The 15,222-nt window shown below is 38.6% G+C and overlaps 1 protein-coding gene across 1 annotated transcript in view; it reads left to right on the top strand.

Moving 5' to 3' along the window:
• CACNA2D3 (calcium voltage-gated channel auxiliary subunit alpha2delta 3) overlaps positions 1-8,496 on the top strand; it is a 413,270-nt gene extending 404,774 nt beyond the window's left edge. Inside the window, exons 38-40 of the mRNA XM_086846678.1 lie at positions 6,200-6,315; positions 7,093-7,172; positions 8,001-8,496. Of these exons, the coding sequence (XP_086702804.1) occupies positions 6,200-6,315; positions 7,093-7,172; positions 8,001-8,093 (289 nt within the window). The 3' untranslated portion in view covers positions 8,094-8,496. The remainder of the gene's footprint in view (positions 1-6,199; positions 6,316-7,092; positions 7,173-8,000) is intronic.
• Positions 8,497-15,222: the final 6,726 nt, after the last annotated feature.

Below are 15,222 nucleotides of genomic sequence, written 5' to 3'. Positions count from 1 at the left end.
CCCTTAAATCAGGCTGCTAAACCTCCTGAGCATGGAATTAAAAGTGAATCCAAACAGTGATTTAAATATTTATATGAGTAAAATCCTGCCTAAGCCATGTGTTTGTCATGACCACATATTCTACTGCAGTGTCTGTTATAAGCACAGATATAAAAGCAGGGTATTTTTTTATAATTAAAAGAGAACACTGGTTGTAAAATACAGCATATAGATCAGCAATTATTACTTATGAACAAGGGTTTTTTTTAAGCAAAGTGCAATAATGAAGTATTTCTGTGAGAAAACAAGAATTAATTTTTAACAGGAAACACACATCATTGTTTTTAAACAAGCTGAATTGCTTTTAGTGTTGTTGCTGTGTTCAAATCCTCCCCAAATTACAAAGAAATATCTTCCACTCTTCAGTATAATGGGAAGATACTCTCTCTAAATGTTCTGGTCCCACAAGCATAGTTTTATCCTGCGTCTTCTGAATTCCATGCTGCTTGACATTTGCTCTGTTCCCTCTGACACTTTTCAGCCTTTGCAGCTGTTTGAAGCAAATAAGGAGCCGTGGATCTGAAAATCAGAGATTTCTGAGTGCTCTCAGGAGGTTCCCTGCCGTTCTTTGTTGCTGAAACAAATCCTGTAGCAGTGTCAGCAGCCACCAGCTAATGGCAGCAGGGCTGCAGGCCAGGAAGAGGAAAGTAATTCAGTTCAAATGACCAAGAAATGGTGGTGGTGGTGGTGTTTGGGATCCTCAGTCTGAACAACCCATTAGCACTGTGCCCTCTCCTACAGCTGGCTCACCCCCAGGCCCATACCAAACATGCTGTGTTGGACCAATTTCCTTCAGATTCACTGGACTGGATGGAAGTGGCTGCTTATTAGCAGGGAAACCTCACATCTATGTGCAGTTTATATCCTGTCCAAATTTTAACACCAGTGGACAAGGAAATGGATTACCTCTCCTGCATGGAAATACAGAGACTAAACTGCTCAACTGTAATATTGATTTCCTTTAACAGCAAATGCTGTAGTCAAATAGGGGAGAGTAAACAACTTAAAGGTTAGATTTGCTTAGCTGGACGAGGCACACCTCTGGCATGTCTGAAATAAAATTAGCTTTGCCTGTTATTGATCCAGCTATGCTAGGAAAGGAAAGGTGAAGCCAACAGCATTTCAGAGACAAGAGGTTAAGCCTTCCACATACAGATTTTGCACCGTATGATTGAAGTATTTGTAGTGAAACAATGACCTGCATTAAGAAGGGAGGACAGTGGCTTACAGAAGTGCATGATCTTCAAGCTGGACTTGGTCTGTCAGGAGATACAGCAGCCAGGAAGGAAAAAGGGCACAGCTCTGCCTTGGTCCTGCTGTGCCTGTTTTCATCAACATGGGAAATGCTCCAAAATCTCTAAGGAGACAGAATGCAGAGGCCTCATGGCAAAGGCACCTCCTGCAGCAGAGGATAACCTGCTTCCCTGTATCCTGTCCCACAGGGCACTGTTTGTCCTGGCATCCCTGTCCTTTCCTCCATCCCAGAGGTTCAGAGACAAAAAGAGAAAGCACAGAGTGGAGAGAAGGCAGTGCTGCAAGGGTATTGTCAGCTCAGTCCCTGCTCCTCTACTGTATATGTTCTTTCTTCTTACAGAAGAAAGTGATTCTTATGATATGAAAAAGAAGTGACATTTTGGGAATTAGGTTGGACGTTTTGATTTGTTTGTTTGGGTTTTTTTAAACATAGTCTGGGGGGAAATTATAACAATAAAATAGATATTATAACTCTTTAAAGACTTTTACATATACAAATAAAAGGGAGAGATTCCGATTTAAATTTAAACCAAAAAGAACCAACAAACAAACCAAAAAAAACCCCCAACAAATCAGATTTGAGTGGTGGCTCTCTAAGAACAAGTGTTGTAGCCCACACTTTAGGTACCACGTTTCACCCTGCTCAGGATGCATTTCTCTGCAGGATCACTGTCCACCCCTTAGAGAGAAGGAGCCTCCTGCTGAGGATGGCTCAGATCCCCAAAGCCAAGCTCCTGTCTGAATTACCCTGGAATAGTCTGAGTCTCTGCATGTCCAGAGCTGGAGGTGATCTCCCTTCTAATGCAGGAACCTGAGTTATATATGCTTAAAGGCAGCAGGTGTGATTGCAGCCCAGAATTTGCACTACAGTGCTGTTGTGATGCTTTCCAAGTTAAAGGGTGTCTAAGAGAGTTCAAAAGAACTGAAGGAACTGTGGGAAGAGTCATTTAGCCACCAGACATTAAAAATGTGCTTTCTTACCATGCCTTCAGAAGAATGACTACCAAATATAATCATGAACACAGCAGTACTTGAAGTCCAAGTCTCTTTCTTTTTAATTGCACAATGAAAAATTAATTTTCAAAGAGCAGATTAATAAGTATTGCTTTTTGACCAAATATTTTCTACTTCCAATTAAAATATTAAGCTGTTTTTTTTTTTCCCAAATCAATTTGCATTTTATTTATGCACATGTTTTTATATGGACCAAAACCAAAAGCTGTTAAAAAAAAAAGATAGTGTGTGCAATGTGACAAAATTATCATGTAACACTCTGACTCAAAATACAGAGTTCCTTGCAGACTTACTCTCTGTCGTTATTTTTTGTTCATTAACAAAATAGTTTGGCATAACTAGATTTTCTTCCTCCCTCTCTGTCTACCCTTTTCAGGTATTAAACTTCTTCCTTCCTCACCTTCCCCACAAAGTCAAGAAACAGTTTTTTTTCAGGTCTGTTTTAAGCCTCCGAACCTGCACATCAAATAAACCAAGCTAGTTCCTCAGTGGATGAAAGATGGAGAAGAAATTATTAATAAGCTTCTTATTGACTCAATGTAGCTTCAACAGGAACCCAGTTTATTCTGGTTTATATTTGCAGATATGTGGAAGCCTATTCCTCTGCTGCCCCTATTGAATGATGGTGATGATACTGCAGTAAAGGAAAAGGATTTAGATCAAAAGATTTACACTACTTAAAACAAAAAGAGCTTTATCCTTTAAATGTGAAATATTTTCCATAATAATAGGGCACTTAAACATAGACTTTCTTTTGATTGTTAAAGCAGCAATAAAGTTCAGCCAAACCCCTTACTCAGTCCTTGAGAGTTGGTTTCCATTTTACCAGGGAAATGCCAGCTTAAGCCAGCAGGTGTTCAGAACTGGTTATTGTAAGAGAAACTTTAGAGACTCACAGTGGATCTCACAAAAAGATAATACCATTTTCCCTACTTTGTCAGAGACTTCATTTCTCACTGCAGCCATGGAAGCTGTTTGCTGGAGGTTTGTTTCCCTTGCAACAGAACCTTGGCGTACACAGTGAAGTATTTTGGTGGAATGTCTCAGTCTCTGAAAGGCTTTGGTCTGACTGTGTTCACTCACCTTTTGTTTTCTCTGAATGTTTGGTTCCTGAGACTTACTGGCATGAATGTTCAAAATGATTTTCAAAGATGCCTATGCATGTCACCATGGGAACTGAAGGCTGATCTCAAACAGCAGAGCTGCTGCTGGGCTGATTGTGTGCTTTATCCAGTTTGGGCATGGAAGCAGTGCCATGTGAATTATCTGAATAGTCACACAGCAACTGCGGTGGTTATGACTGGCACAAACTCCTTTGCCACTGATCTGGTGAGGGTAACAATATCTCATGACTATGAAATGATCTTAAATTACAGGGGCTGAAAGAAGTATATTTTGTTTGTGCAAACTATCAATAGAAAAGAAAGCTAAACTGGACATTTTTTTGCCCTTATTTATTTACTCGGCTCAATCTCGGTCTTGAATCCTCTGTCTTCACTTGTTGGTATGTTTGCTTTAAAACTTCATTTCCAGATTATATTTGAGAATTGTGCAAGGGGGAACACCCATATACTGCTTAATAGAAGAAAACATTTCCTTTTAAAATTATTTTTAGTGGGAGGACGAGAAGCCAACTGTTCCACTTTTCAAGATATCAGTTAAGTTGTTATTGTGCATTAAGGAAAAAAAAATGCTGGAGTGAGCTAAAAGTTTCACTGTTTTATGGTTCTTTATACTAGTCTCATGCTCTGTGGCAGCTACCATAAGATCAGAGTATTCACAAACTTCTGTACTAGTTAAACAGACTGTAGGTCTGCAAGAATATTCGGTCTTTGGTAAACAGTCAGTGTGATTAGCTGGTACCTATGATATAATTCCTAAGATAGAAAAGAGGGTTTTTTATTTAACTAATGTATTGTTCTTCGAACTGCCTTTAATTCATAATTTCCATCAATCAGTGCAGATACTGCATTCCCCGAATTGATGAAGTCAAAAATATTGAAGGCTTGCAGTAATAAAGCAATACAGAAAATTTTGCTAGACCTCGTAGTTTGGCTGTAATTTAATTCAGCATCATAATTCTGTAGCTGAAACATTCTTCTGGATTAAGAGCTTTCATCCCAGCTAGGTGAAGTGATAGGAATTTTTCTTGTCCCCTCTCTAGTCTGAGGAAGGAATAGCCTTATTATACTGCACAGCCCTCAAAGTGGCTGAAAGAAGAAGCAGAATGGGAAATTGCCCAGCTTTCATGACCTGGCACCTTTAAACCTGGCTCTAGGGTACATGATTTCCACAGGCTTCAGTGCTTGCCTGGGGCTCACAAAAAGGGGTACCACAAAAGGGCTTCAAGCTGGGCACACCACAGGTAAAACAGAAGAGTAATTACTCCCTTCTCAGCAAAAAAAAAATCAATCATTTAGCATCCAATTAATTGTTAAAGCACTTTATGCCCATCAGGTTATTTGCTAAGCTAGTTTTAAAGATACAATGAATGTAAATGAATGTAAGTTTCAGACAGCACAAAATGCAAATTGTGCCAATTTCTGGCAATAAAAGTAATGTTTTTTCGATCCTTTACTGTTTGATTTATTCATGGCTGTTTTGAGAAATTCATGCAGTGCAATTTTGGTGCTATTGCCTGCTAAAGATTTTCCCTCCTTTCCTTTTATTGGCCCCACTTCTCCCACACACAAATCCACAAAGCCACAGATGCTCCATTACAATGATGTCAGTCTTGCTACATGCTCCAGCTGTTTGGTAGGTACATTTATAAAGTTCAGCCTTTTACATTATGCCATAAATGTATATTTCATGTATAAACATAAAGTTAACATATTGCAGATCACTCTAAGTGTAATTTTAATGGAGGTTCAGTAAGTTTAAAAAATACTGAAAAACATTTAATCTTTCCGTTGGCAACAATTTTATAGTAAGTTTTCCAAATTTTTTTTCTTAGTCTAGGTTTAAATATTCCCTGCCCTCTCTGCTATTTCATCTTCTGTGATCTTTGGAAAAGCAGGGAGTTATTATAGTAAGACAATATGTATTTTAAAGAAAGATGTCTGAGGAAAAATATGTTTCTCTCCACATCTTCTTGGTGCTCAAACCCTCACTTAGCATTCTGTGCATTTACCAGCAAACCACGCTGCAAAACACCTAATTCTTGGAATTGCCAGATTTCAGTGATATTTGATATGGCTGATACGCTGCTGATAGGATGTATAAATTCTAACAGATTGTTTTAAAATTTCATGAAGAGTTTGGTATGAGCCTTAAAGCCATTCTTTGTACTGTGTCCTGAGTTTCAAAGGAAAGGCTAAACAGTGTCTATTTGGCTCTGCCTTTTGCCCCTCTTCTCTCTGGTATGTGCTCAAGGGCTCAGCTCACTGAAACTGTGCATCATTGACTGGTGCCCAGAGGAGCCTTCCCTGGTCTCCCCTGGGTGCTTTCCTTCTTAGAAAAAATGTCTTTATTTATTTGCTCTCCCTTTGAGTTGCCTACTTTGTCTTCATTTGAATGTGGTGCTGAGTTATCACCATATTTATACCAGAGAGTCATTATTCTAAAATAAATCGCTTTGGAAGATTTTGAGGGCTAATCTCTGTTTTGTTGGCTCAGTAATAAAATGGCTCTCAAGAGGACAGATGAAAGCTGAGAGCAGGAGTTGCTGTTGCTTCAGGAGAGACCCAGAGTGCCCAAAGGCCGTAATAAAACTGTAGAGACTCAAGTTTGGGACTGTGAGCTACCAGTGTGTGGCTGCAGAAGAACCTTCACTGCAGTCTGCTCCATTCCAGACTGCAAATACATAAAAGTCTGATGAACTCCTAACAAGAGCCACTGGCTCAGAAATGCTGATAATGTCACCATTATTTGTTTTCTTTTTAATTTTCAGGTCTTTTGTTATCCAGCAGATCCCAAGTAGCAACCTCTTCATGGTGGTGGTAGATAATGAATGCTTCTGTGATTCTATCCCACCAATTACCATGGCACCTATAGAAATAAGGTATATCCTTTTATTTACAAACTGGTCAGAAAGAGATTCGAGATGCAAATATTGAAAAACATCTTTTCATGTAAAACTTGCATTGCATGGCATCATCATCCATTATATGTGCTGTTTGGAATTAAGCCATCTGGGGATATGTCCTCACTATTTTTTCAATGAGAATTCACTTTTGTTTTTCTTTTTTGAACAGCCATTATGTGGATCTTATGCTGCATAAGGTCATGGTCCTCTTTAGACAGCTGAACATCTTTCAGATTAACCACTAAGTATGTAATTTTCTTATAAGGATGAATCTCATTATATTAGAATATATAGAACTCCTTCTAATACAGATATCTCTTTATTCAAGGTTTGACTGGAGCATTGAAAATGTTTCAGAATCCTGCTTTCCAAAATTGCAAAAATCTAGCAAAATAAATATATCACTTGGTTTTTTGGTTGCCCCACTTCCTATTTTTTGCTGTTCTGTAGTTCAGGTAGTTCAGGATTAGTTTTTCCCATGAATTGGAATTTGTCAAAAGCAGCCTGCAGTGTGTTTTTATTGCAGAATTATGGAAAGACATGTCAGCAGTGAATGTGCACATGAGCTGTTGAAAACACAGATCACAGAGAGGAAATCACTAGAATCACTTTCATTTTCTTGTGCTGACCACACATATCACCTTGGGGTTTTAATGGAGAGGAAGAAAGGAGCTGAAAGATTTTCATTGTATCAATTTCAAAACACTCCCATGAGAATGCAATGCTCAGAGCATCTCTCCTTAACTGCCTTGTACATAATGAATCCCTCAAATGTGAACGGTTAAAATCTCAGAAGATAAGAAGACGCCCAGAATCTTGTCATGGATTTCACCCTGAAGTGAGTTTCTACTTTTCCTTTCTTTTCGACTCTGGTAAATTTTTTATTTCTTTAAAAATTATTAATAGGAAAACTATCTTCCAAGACAAAATGTTGGGAAATATTCAGAAGACTCAGTAGTCAGGGAAGTGAGGGGTACTGTAAGTGCTACAAGTCATTTTGTGCTCACATGGACAATGTCTTGAGCTGTTGCTTTTGCAGACTGGTTTGTATCATGTCAGAGAACGTGGTAGGATGTGAGCACTGGCAGCCAGGAATATCTGAGAACCTTGGCTCAAGCAGTGACCACAGAATTCCTTGTTAGAGATGGCTGGGAACTCGGTGCTGTTAAGGTTTGCCTCAGTAATTAGCTTCAGCATCATCCCTGTCATGCTGTAGGCATTATGTTCACACATGATGTGGCTTGGGAGGGACAATGACCCCTCCAGTACGTATTTACTGCTCTGTGTTCTACATAACACTGTCACACACTGCCAGGGAGAGCTATAGACACCAGGATGTGGTTACAGTGGCTTGTACAGCATAGGTTCATAGACATCCTTTTTACTCTGGAGTAACTTTCTTTTCTGCTTCTGATGGTGCAATGCAATGTAGGAAAAGACCTGAAATATAAAGTGGAGGGGAGGGTGTAGTGCTTGTTGTTTCAGTCTACAACCTAAACTTGTTCAACTCAAAACATGTACTTGTATTACCTCCCAAGTATATTTAATTTATGGGCTTTGTTGTTTGCAGCAGTGCTCTTATGCCTATGTTTGATAAAAAATCATGTCATAATTGATTATAGTGGCTTGTATTTATTTTCCTTTGTTGTTGTTTTATTTTCTTTAGGAAAATGCAAGAGAATGTGGTGGTGTCTCAGGCCTTAGTGCTAAACCTTCTCTTGTTCTTCTTCCTCTGCTATTGAAGATTTTCTCCAGGTGACATTGACTGATGTGTTCAACTGGCATGCTAAAACATGGATAAACTGTGAACTGAGAAATGGTGCAACAATAGAGGACATGAAATATAGTCAGAGCATCAACATTTCATGATTTTAAACTGTTGGTGATATAAATTCTTAAAGATATGTTGAAGAAAGATTTATCTTTTTACTTTGCAAGTCATGCAGATGTGAATTTGGCATATGGCAGTCATGATTCATCAAAAAAGGACTTGGTAGATAGAGGTGATCATTGCTTTGTCCCATTGAAAACAATTTAAACTGTGTACTTTTTTCAATAAAGTATATTAAAATCACAGTTTCAGAGTGTATTTTAAGTATGCTAATATATTTGTTCAAATAATGAATGATGGGAAGAAAATAAAATAAATGGATGATATTTTATTATGCTTCTAGCCTCTTTCTGAAAAAACTCAGAGAAAAACATGGGGACTTGGCTTTTACAATGAGGCAGAATAGCTTTCAGTCACAAGTTAAGGAAACACCTGTGTGTATGAAGCTGAATAGGTATGTTGCTGAATTATAGAGCAGGCTTGGTTTCTGGAAATAGCTATAAAATATCTTACCTGCATTTGCAAAGTGGGTCAAAGCCTTATTAAAGCTTTGCTTCTAACTTAGGCAAGCTTTGGGTCAAATTGATTGATTTGGCTGCAGATGGCAAAAATCAAATTCTTTTCAAGTAAAGGAATAGAAAGCTGTGTAGAATAGCCCACATCAAAGGGTGACAGTGCTCTGCTGGTGCTCTGCCCTCCAGATCTCATGTCAGACAGGAGAAGCTCATTATGAGGAAGGTGATAAGCAGAGAAAGTCTGAATTGCAACACATCGGTGTCAGCAGAACCCATTATTGGTTTTCCTTGAGTGTCCCTGTTGGTAGGCAAAGGTCTAGACCAGAATGGTTTTATTCCAGGCCTTACATTCTTCTTTGTAAGGGAAATGAGGTAATAAAGATGAGCATTTTCCTTTTGCAATTGGCAGCAAAGTCCCTGCTGTGGATGTGTTTGCTGAAGATCTTGATCTTTGATCTATGATAGTCTCAGTTTGTCTTTGGAGTTTTATACAAAGTGGAATGCTATCAAAGGGTAACCTGTCCTCCTGACAATATAATACGTGAAATGCAAAATAAAATGCCACTGTTTGAAATCTGGTGCTTGGGGACTGCAGTTTTCTGGTTTCTGTGTAAGTTTGCTTTCAGCCTTGGATAAATGCTAAGCAGATTTGCTGTGTATCTCGGTTGGTAACAGGGAGCTAGGCCACTGAGAGGGGCTTTGTTTTAAAGAATACTCTCCAGCTTGTAAGGGGAAGAACTAGTAAAAAAAAATTCCACTCCAATGCTTTAATGGGTTTAAATGCACTGGTACTCCCTCTGATTCTGAAACCATACAGGTCTTTGTACTCATAAATTTCTTTTCCACATGTTTTTGGTTGTTTTTTTTTGGAGTGTCTTCCTACAGACTTCTCTGTCCTTGCTCATGGGTCTCAAAATTTCTCACTATGGAATAATTTTCCATCTGACATTCAGTCAAATTGTTGTCCTAGTGACATGCTCTGTTTACTAAGCAAATTGGGAACTCAAGGCATTTTCTCTGCTTGGGCTGACATGGATATCCTGCTGTTCTTTGCTTGGTTTTTCTCTGAGCTCCATTCCCCCTTACCATCCATCATTCTCACAAAAAATTAATGTCAATTCTATAGAAATAAACTATTTTAGATTCTGATTCTCCTTCTGAGTTTCCAGAATTCATGGCACTGCAGCCTCATAACACTTTTGTATATGCGATTACATTCTTCTGTAATGATATTTAATGGATATAGCCAACACAATACAGGTGATTATCCATGTTAGTAGAAAGTGGAAAAAAACATCTTCTTTATTAGAGCTATTGAAAAGCTCTGCATACAACTGTCTGATGTGTTAATCATCATTGCTTACAAAGAAAGGAAATACATTAATGGAGAAAGTTTATTTCTACAGAGCCTAGGTGAAAATCCATAAGAGTAATTCATTGTTCATTTTGGAAAGGGGTGGGTGGTTTTTTAATTGCAAAGGAGCCAGGGAGTGACAAGAGAGATTAAAGTATGACAGTCTAAATTAATATTGAGAAAGAGATTAAAATATGGGTATGTAAATGAATGTTGCTCAGAGAAATGTGACAATTCATTTTCATACACGAACACAAAGTTATGAAGGCAGAATGCATTGGTGTACCCAAACAAGTCACTGTGTGGAACAGAGCAATCCAAACCAATTGCTAAGTGTAAAAACATTTTTATGAGTTACCATTTCTCTTATTGAAGCCTTCTTTTTAATTCTGTATCTATTCCTCAGAAGTTTCTGGTGCAGTGTGAATCCAGGTTGACAAAGCCAGTCAGGAAAAATGGACAGAAGGCCGAGGGACTGCAGGGTGTGAGTGTGCAGCAGCCAGTCCCTTCCAGAGGGAATGGCCACAACAGGAACAGCCTGGGCTGAACACAGAAATGATGGCCATGAGTTTCATGGGACAGAGCTCTCTGACAGGGGCTGGTTGAAACAGATTTCCAGAGAAGCTGATTTCATGGTAATGCTGTTCCTGACTGTGTTTGAGTTTGCTGGCCTCTGTGTCATTAGCTCTGATGGAGTGAAGATGTCATGCCATGAAGTGGGTCTGTGCTGTCATTCCATAGCCTGTGGCAGGTCATAGCAGGTTATGGAATTTAATTCCATTACCTCACTAATCTGAGATGTTATTCCTCTGAAATACTAAATCATTATGCAAGGTCCAATGCAAAGCCAATTGCAAAACAAATATGTGTCCATGTGTATATATACAACAGCATATGTGTGAGCTACATATATCTACATATATTTTTAATAAATGGGAAATTCAGACATTTTCTGTGTCTTTTATCTCCCTGAATCTGAGGACAAATCCAAGGAGAGCTGGGACAACTGTACAATCATTTTCTGCACAGCGAGAGGCAGAGCTAAAAGCTTTAGCTTTTGCAGGGCTCGGATCTTTTTTCTTCTTTACTCTCTTTGCTAATGGCATTGATTTGCAACTTATTAGCCCCAGCTGCCTCCTCTTCCTTTAATCTTGATAAAGTAAAAGCTGTCTGGGGGCTCAGGGCTGGCCATGGACACACCATTTTCTAATAGTTTTGTGTGGGAAAACTGTCCATAACTGTCAGTGCTGCAAACACTCCTTTAAAATCCTGTAAGCCGGAGAGCCCCAGGCAGGTTTCCACAGCTGTGCTATCTCCTCTCATTGTTTTTGTGACACTGAGACTGCCTGACCCACTGTGTTCTGCTGCCAGGGCCAACTCTGCAATATGTGTGCTCAGCGACACAGGTGGTTGCCCAGGGCAAGAAGATATTAAAAGCAGCAGTAATTGTTTCATTGCCTGAATGGCTTCAAGAGACTGTTTCAGTTTACTTCTGATAGCAGGAGCCCCAGAACAAGGCACTGGACTGTTTAGCCCTTTGAGCTCACCAGGCAAAATAGAAGATTGGCTCAGAAGGTTTGTGGCTGCAAGCCTCCAGTTATTTCCATGTGTTTCCTGAGCCCTTTTTGGCCTTCAAGGACTTTTATATCTTGGTATATTCTGTGCCTCAGAAATTCCAGCTCATGCAGATTTAATGTAAATAGACACAATTGGAAAGTCTTCTGCATAAGAGTGCATCAGAACTTTTCACCAGTAGAAAATATTTATATTTGTTTTTCCTATTTGATTACTCTTTACCCTGAACTGCCCCAGATACTCCCAATATATGCAGCTTTTTTTCTACTTGTTCAAATCCTTCCCCATGTTTTTAGCTGCCTTGCTATTTATCTGGTGTAAAACAACATATTCCCTGTGACAGGTCCAGCTCCCATGTATCTCCTGAGAGAGAAATGGTTCCCACGTACAGAGTCCAGGAGGTCTCACTGGAGTTTATCACAACCCTGTCTCAAGACAATTTTCTTCTCTCTTGTCTTTAGCCTTTGGCCCTTAAGCTCAGATCATATTTCTTCCAATATAATAATATTCTTGCTATAGTTCCTTGGGAGGATTTATGTCCTCTTCAACATTCAGTTCTATGTTTCTTCACAAGAACAGTTTTTGGAAGCGGATGTTAGAACTTGGATATACCAACTCAGTCTATTCCTGTGATGCTCTGAGTGGAAGGGTATGTCTCCAACTCTTCCAGACATTTTTTTCCTTCTTCCCATGGTAACTGTGCAAACCACAGCAAAAAAAATGTAACTAAGCAAATGTTATTTTATTGTTTGCACTTCAGTACAAATTATTTTTGAAGTTCACAGCTCTGCCTAGCAGATACTTTGAAGAATTTCAAAGCACAGTGTTAATTTAGGAAGGGTTCATTGATTGTTCTTGCATTAGACATTTTTTATTATCTTCCCCTAAGTCTCATGGTGTCTTAATTAAGAGTATCCAGTCAAACTGTGGATTGATCCAGCCATCCAGGTGATGAGAGGCTAAAACCTTAAGACAATTTCCTTTTCAACAGTTTTAGCAGATTTGATTGCTCATCACTGTGGCAGGAATAACCAGGTAATTATGTTTGTGCCACACTACCCTCTAACACCTCACCAGGTGTCCAAAGCTCAAGTGTGAGCTTTGTTCTGCTGCTAACAGTTTCTGGCAGCAAATGGGGTTTGTTGACTATGTAGAAGTATTCAAGTAATTCACACAAAATTGGCAAAATAGTATTGAAAAAAAAAATCAATACAATGTCACAATAAGTGGCATGAAAGCAGTTGTGTTCCCTGTAATATTTTCCTTATTAAATTACAAGTCCTTTAAATGGAATTGAGGCTAAATTTCCAGTCTGTCATGCCACAGTGCTGTAAAACCCAAGATGCATTTGAAGAGTTGAGCTCTGGTTCATTCAAATAGTGCAGAATTTGGTTATCTCCTACTTGAATTCTTTTATCAAGAGGTTATAAGGAGTTGACAGCTAGTAGGGCCCCTGTAAGATCAAGCTGGAAAGCTGTTTTTTTCATTCCAGATGTGGTCTTGAACTGCACTTATATGTGTTTAAAGCAGCCTTGTAAGAAAAGGTTACACTTGACAATTCTGAGTCAGATTTGAACCTTAACATCAGAAGTTCAAGTGGTTAATGCTGGGTTTGTTTGACTATGTTAGGATTTAGTTTGCAGCTTTAACATGCTGGGTATTTCACTTCCAGGAGAAAGGGAAGATCAGATTTCAGTTCACGGTGAGAAGTGTTTTGAATCAGCTATTTAAATGTCTTAGGCAAAGTGCTAAATGTTTAACAGAGGAAGCTAGTCAGGACTAGCTGGGATAGCTGAACTAACTGAGAGTGCTTGGGGCCACATGCAAACGTGCAGGCGAATCCTCAAAGAGGAAACACAGAATCGTTCTGGTTTTTTTCTTTGTTGTTCATTTGGCATTGGTCAGTTGGGTTGAACTGGAAAAATGAAATATCGTTTTTCATTTGCCCATGTTGTTTGAGGGGTGTGTGTGGGGGGAGAATTAATTTAGAAGCAGTCAGCTGCGTTCCTGGATCTTCTAATGCCTCCTCTGAGACATTACTGTGATATGTGCAATAGTTAAGAGAATATCCCAAGTTTCTGGCCATATATTTTTATCTTTTATAGTTAATGAAGCTGTTTAGGTACATCTGATTAATGTCTAGAGATGTGAGTGAAATAATTAGGGAAAAAGTTTGATGCTAGTTTCTAAGCATCAAAAACAAACCAGAGCAACAATTAATTTGTAATTCCATTATCTCTAACAGACTGTAAAAAGCAGGACATGAAACCTGGTCATAAAGACTCTGATGGAGACTCGTGATTTCCCATCATCAGATCTTTGTGGGTTTCAGGAAGGCATTTTCCTTTAGAGTAGACATACTTCCTGCTCTTTCTTCTTCAGTCTTTAAAGCCAGAGAATTTCAAGAACTCCCAGGAAATCTGTCCTCTGGAGAAACAGTAAACAAAGAGTATTTTGAATTCTGCTTAAAACCTGGAGTTAACGTGATACACTTGAATTCATACAAGTATGGACTCAATAAGGGATATCTAGTTAATATCCTTTAGGTCCACTAGTAATGATATAAACAGAGATCTCTGTAGGAAGATAAATATTTTGCAAGATATAGAAAGGTCAAGAATTTTTATTTTCCACTGATAAAAGTTTTCTTGGCAGAAAACATCCAGATTTTATTTAAAAGAAAAAAAGCTTTAAAAACTTGGGTTTATGAGAACTCAGAGGGGCATTGTTTAAGTCCAGTTTTTAACCATGAAATCCTTTTGACATATGGCAGTCATTATGTATTTGAATCTGTCTATCTTGGAGGATTTTTTCTAATAGAAGATACTTAAAAGTTTCACATTTAACATATTTTTCAATAAACACTTGAGAACTTCTTAACAGTAAACAATGATCTTAAACTGCCTTGCCAAGCATGTAAATGATCTACAACTTCTAATACACCAAGATTGTTGCATATTTTCAGCCCTGCATTTGGGACCTCTAGGCAATGCTGTTTCAGATTAGGATAAACCATGAATTTCTTAACTGTTTCACTTGAGAGAAGAAGGCTTTATCATTCTGATATTCATGGCAGAAAACCTGGAAATCTGTCCTTCCCATTCCTTTCCAAATACAGCAACCCTATCTTCATTAGCATCTGACAGATTTAAGATTAGTGGAGGATACCTGATTCAAAAAAAATTAAATACTCTGACTAAAATAAACAGGAAACCCTCTTCTATGTTTTATACTGCCTTCCCTGCCTTTCCCTGAGCTTTTGCCTCAGTCTTACACAAGAAGAAAAATCCCTTGTAGTGTGGTAGGCATAGAGGAAAGATTATGGCCTCTTGAAAGGGAACACTGACACATTTTTCCCCCTGTCCTGTTGTAGCTATCAATAGGAATATTCATGCCACATTCTTGGAAATATTCTTCTTTTCACGTAGTCCTACTGGTAAAGCTGGCTATGAACAGGGAGGGCGTACAAGATTCAGCTTTTTTTTATGTTTTAGAGGGTGAAATGGAATTGTTTTGGACAGCATTTTCATGGCTTCAGTATACAGCAGTTTTTATGAAAGAAAAAAGAAAATACAGCAGCCATCATTGCAGGCAGTGCCTCAGAACTCACTTG

Source organism: Cyanistes caeruleus, chromosome 11 (genome assembly GCF_971803275.1).
Source record: "Cyanistes caeruleus chromosome 11, bCyaCae1.hap1.1, whole genome shotgun sequence".
Lineage (NCBI taxonomy): Eukaryota > Metazoa > Chordata > Aves > Passeriformes > Paridae > Cyanistes > Cyanistes caeruleus.
Note: the sequence above shows the minus strand (reverse complement) of the source record. Positions and strands in the feature narration are given on the sequence as shown.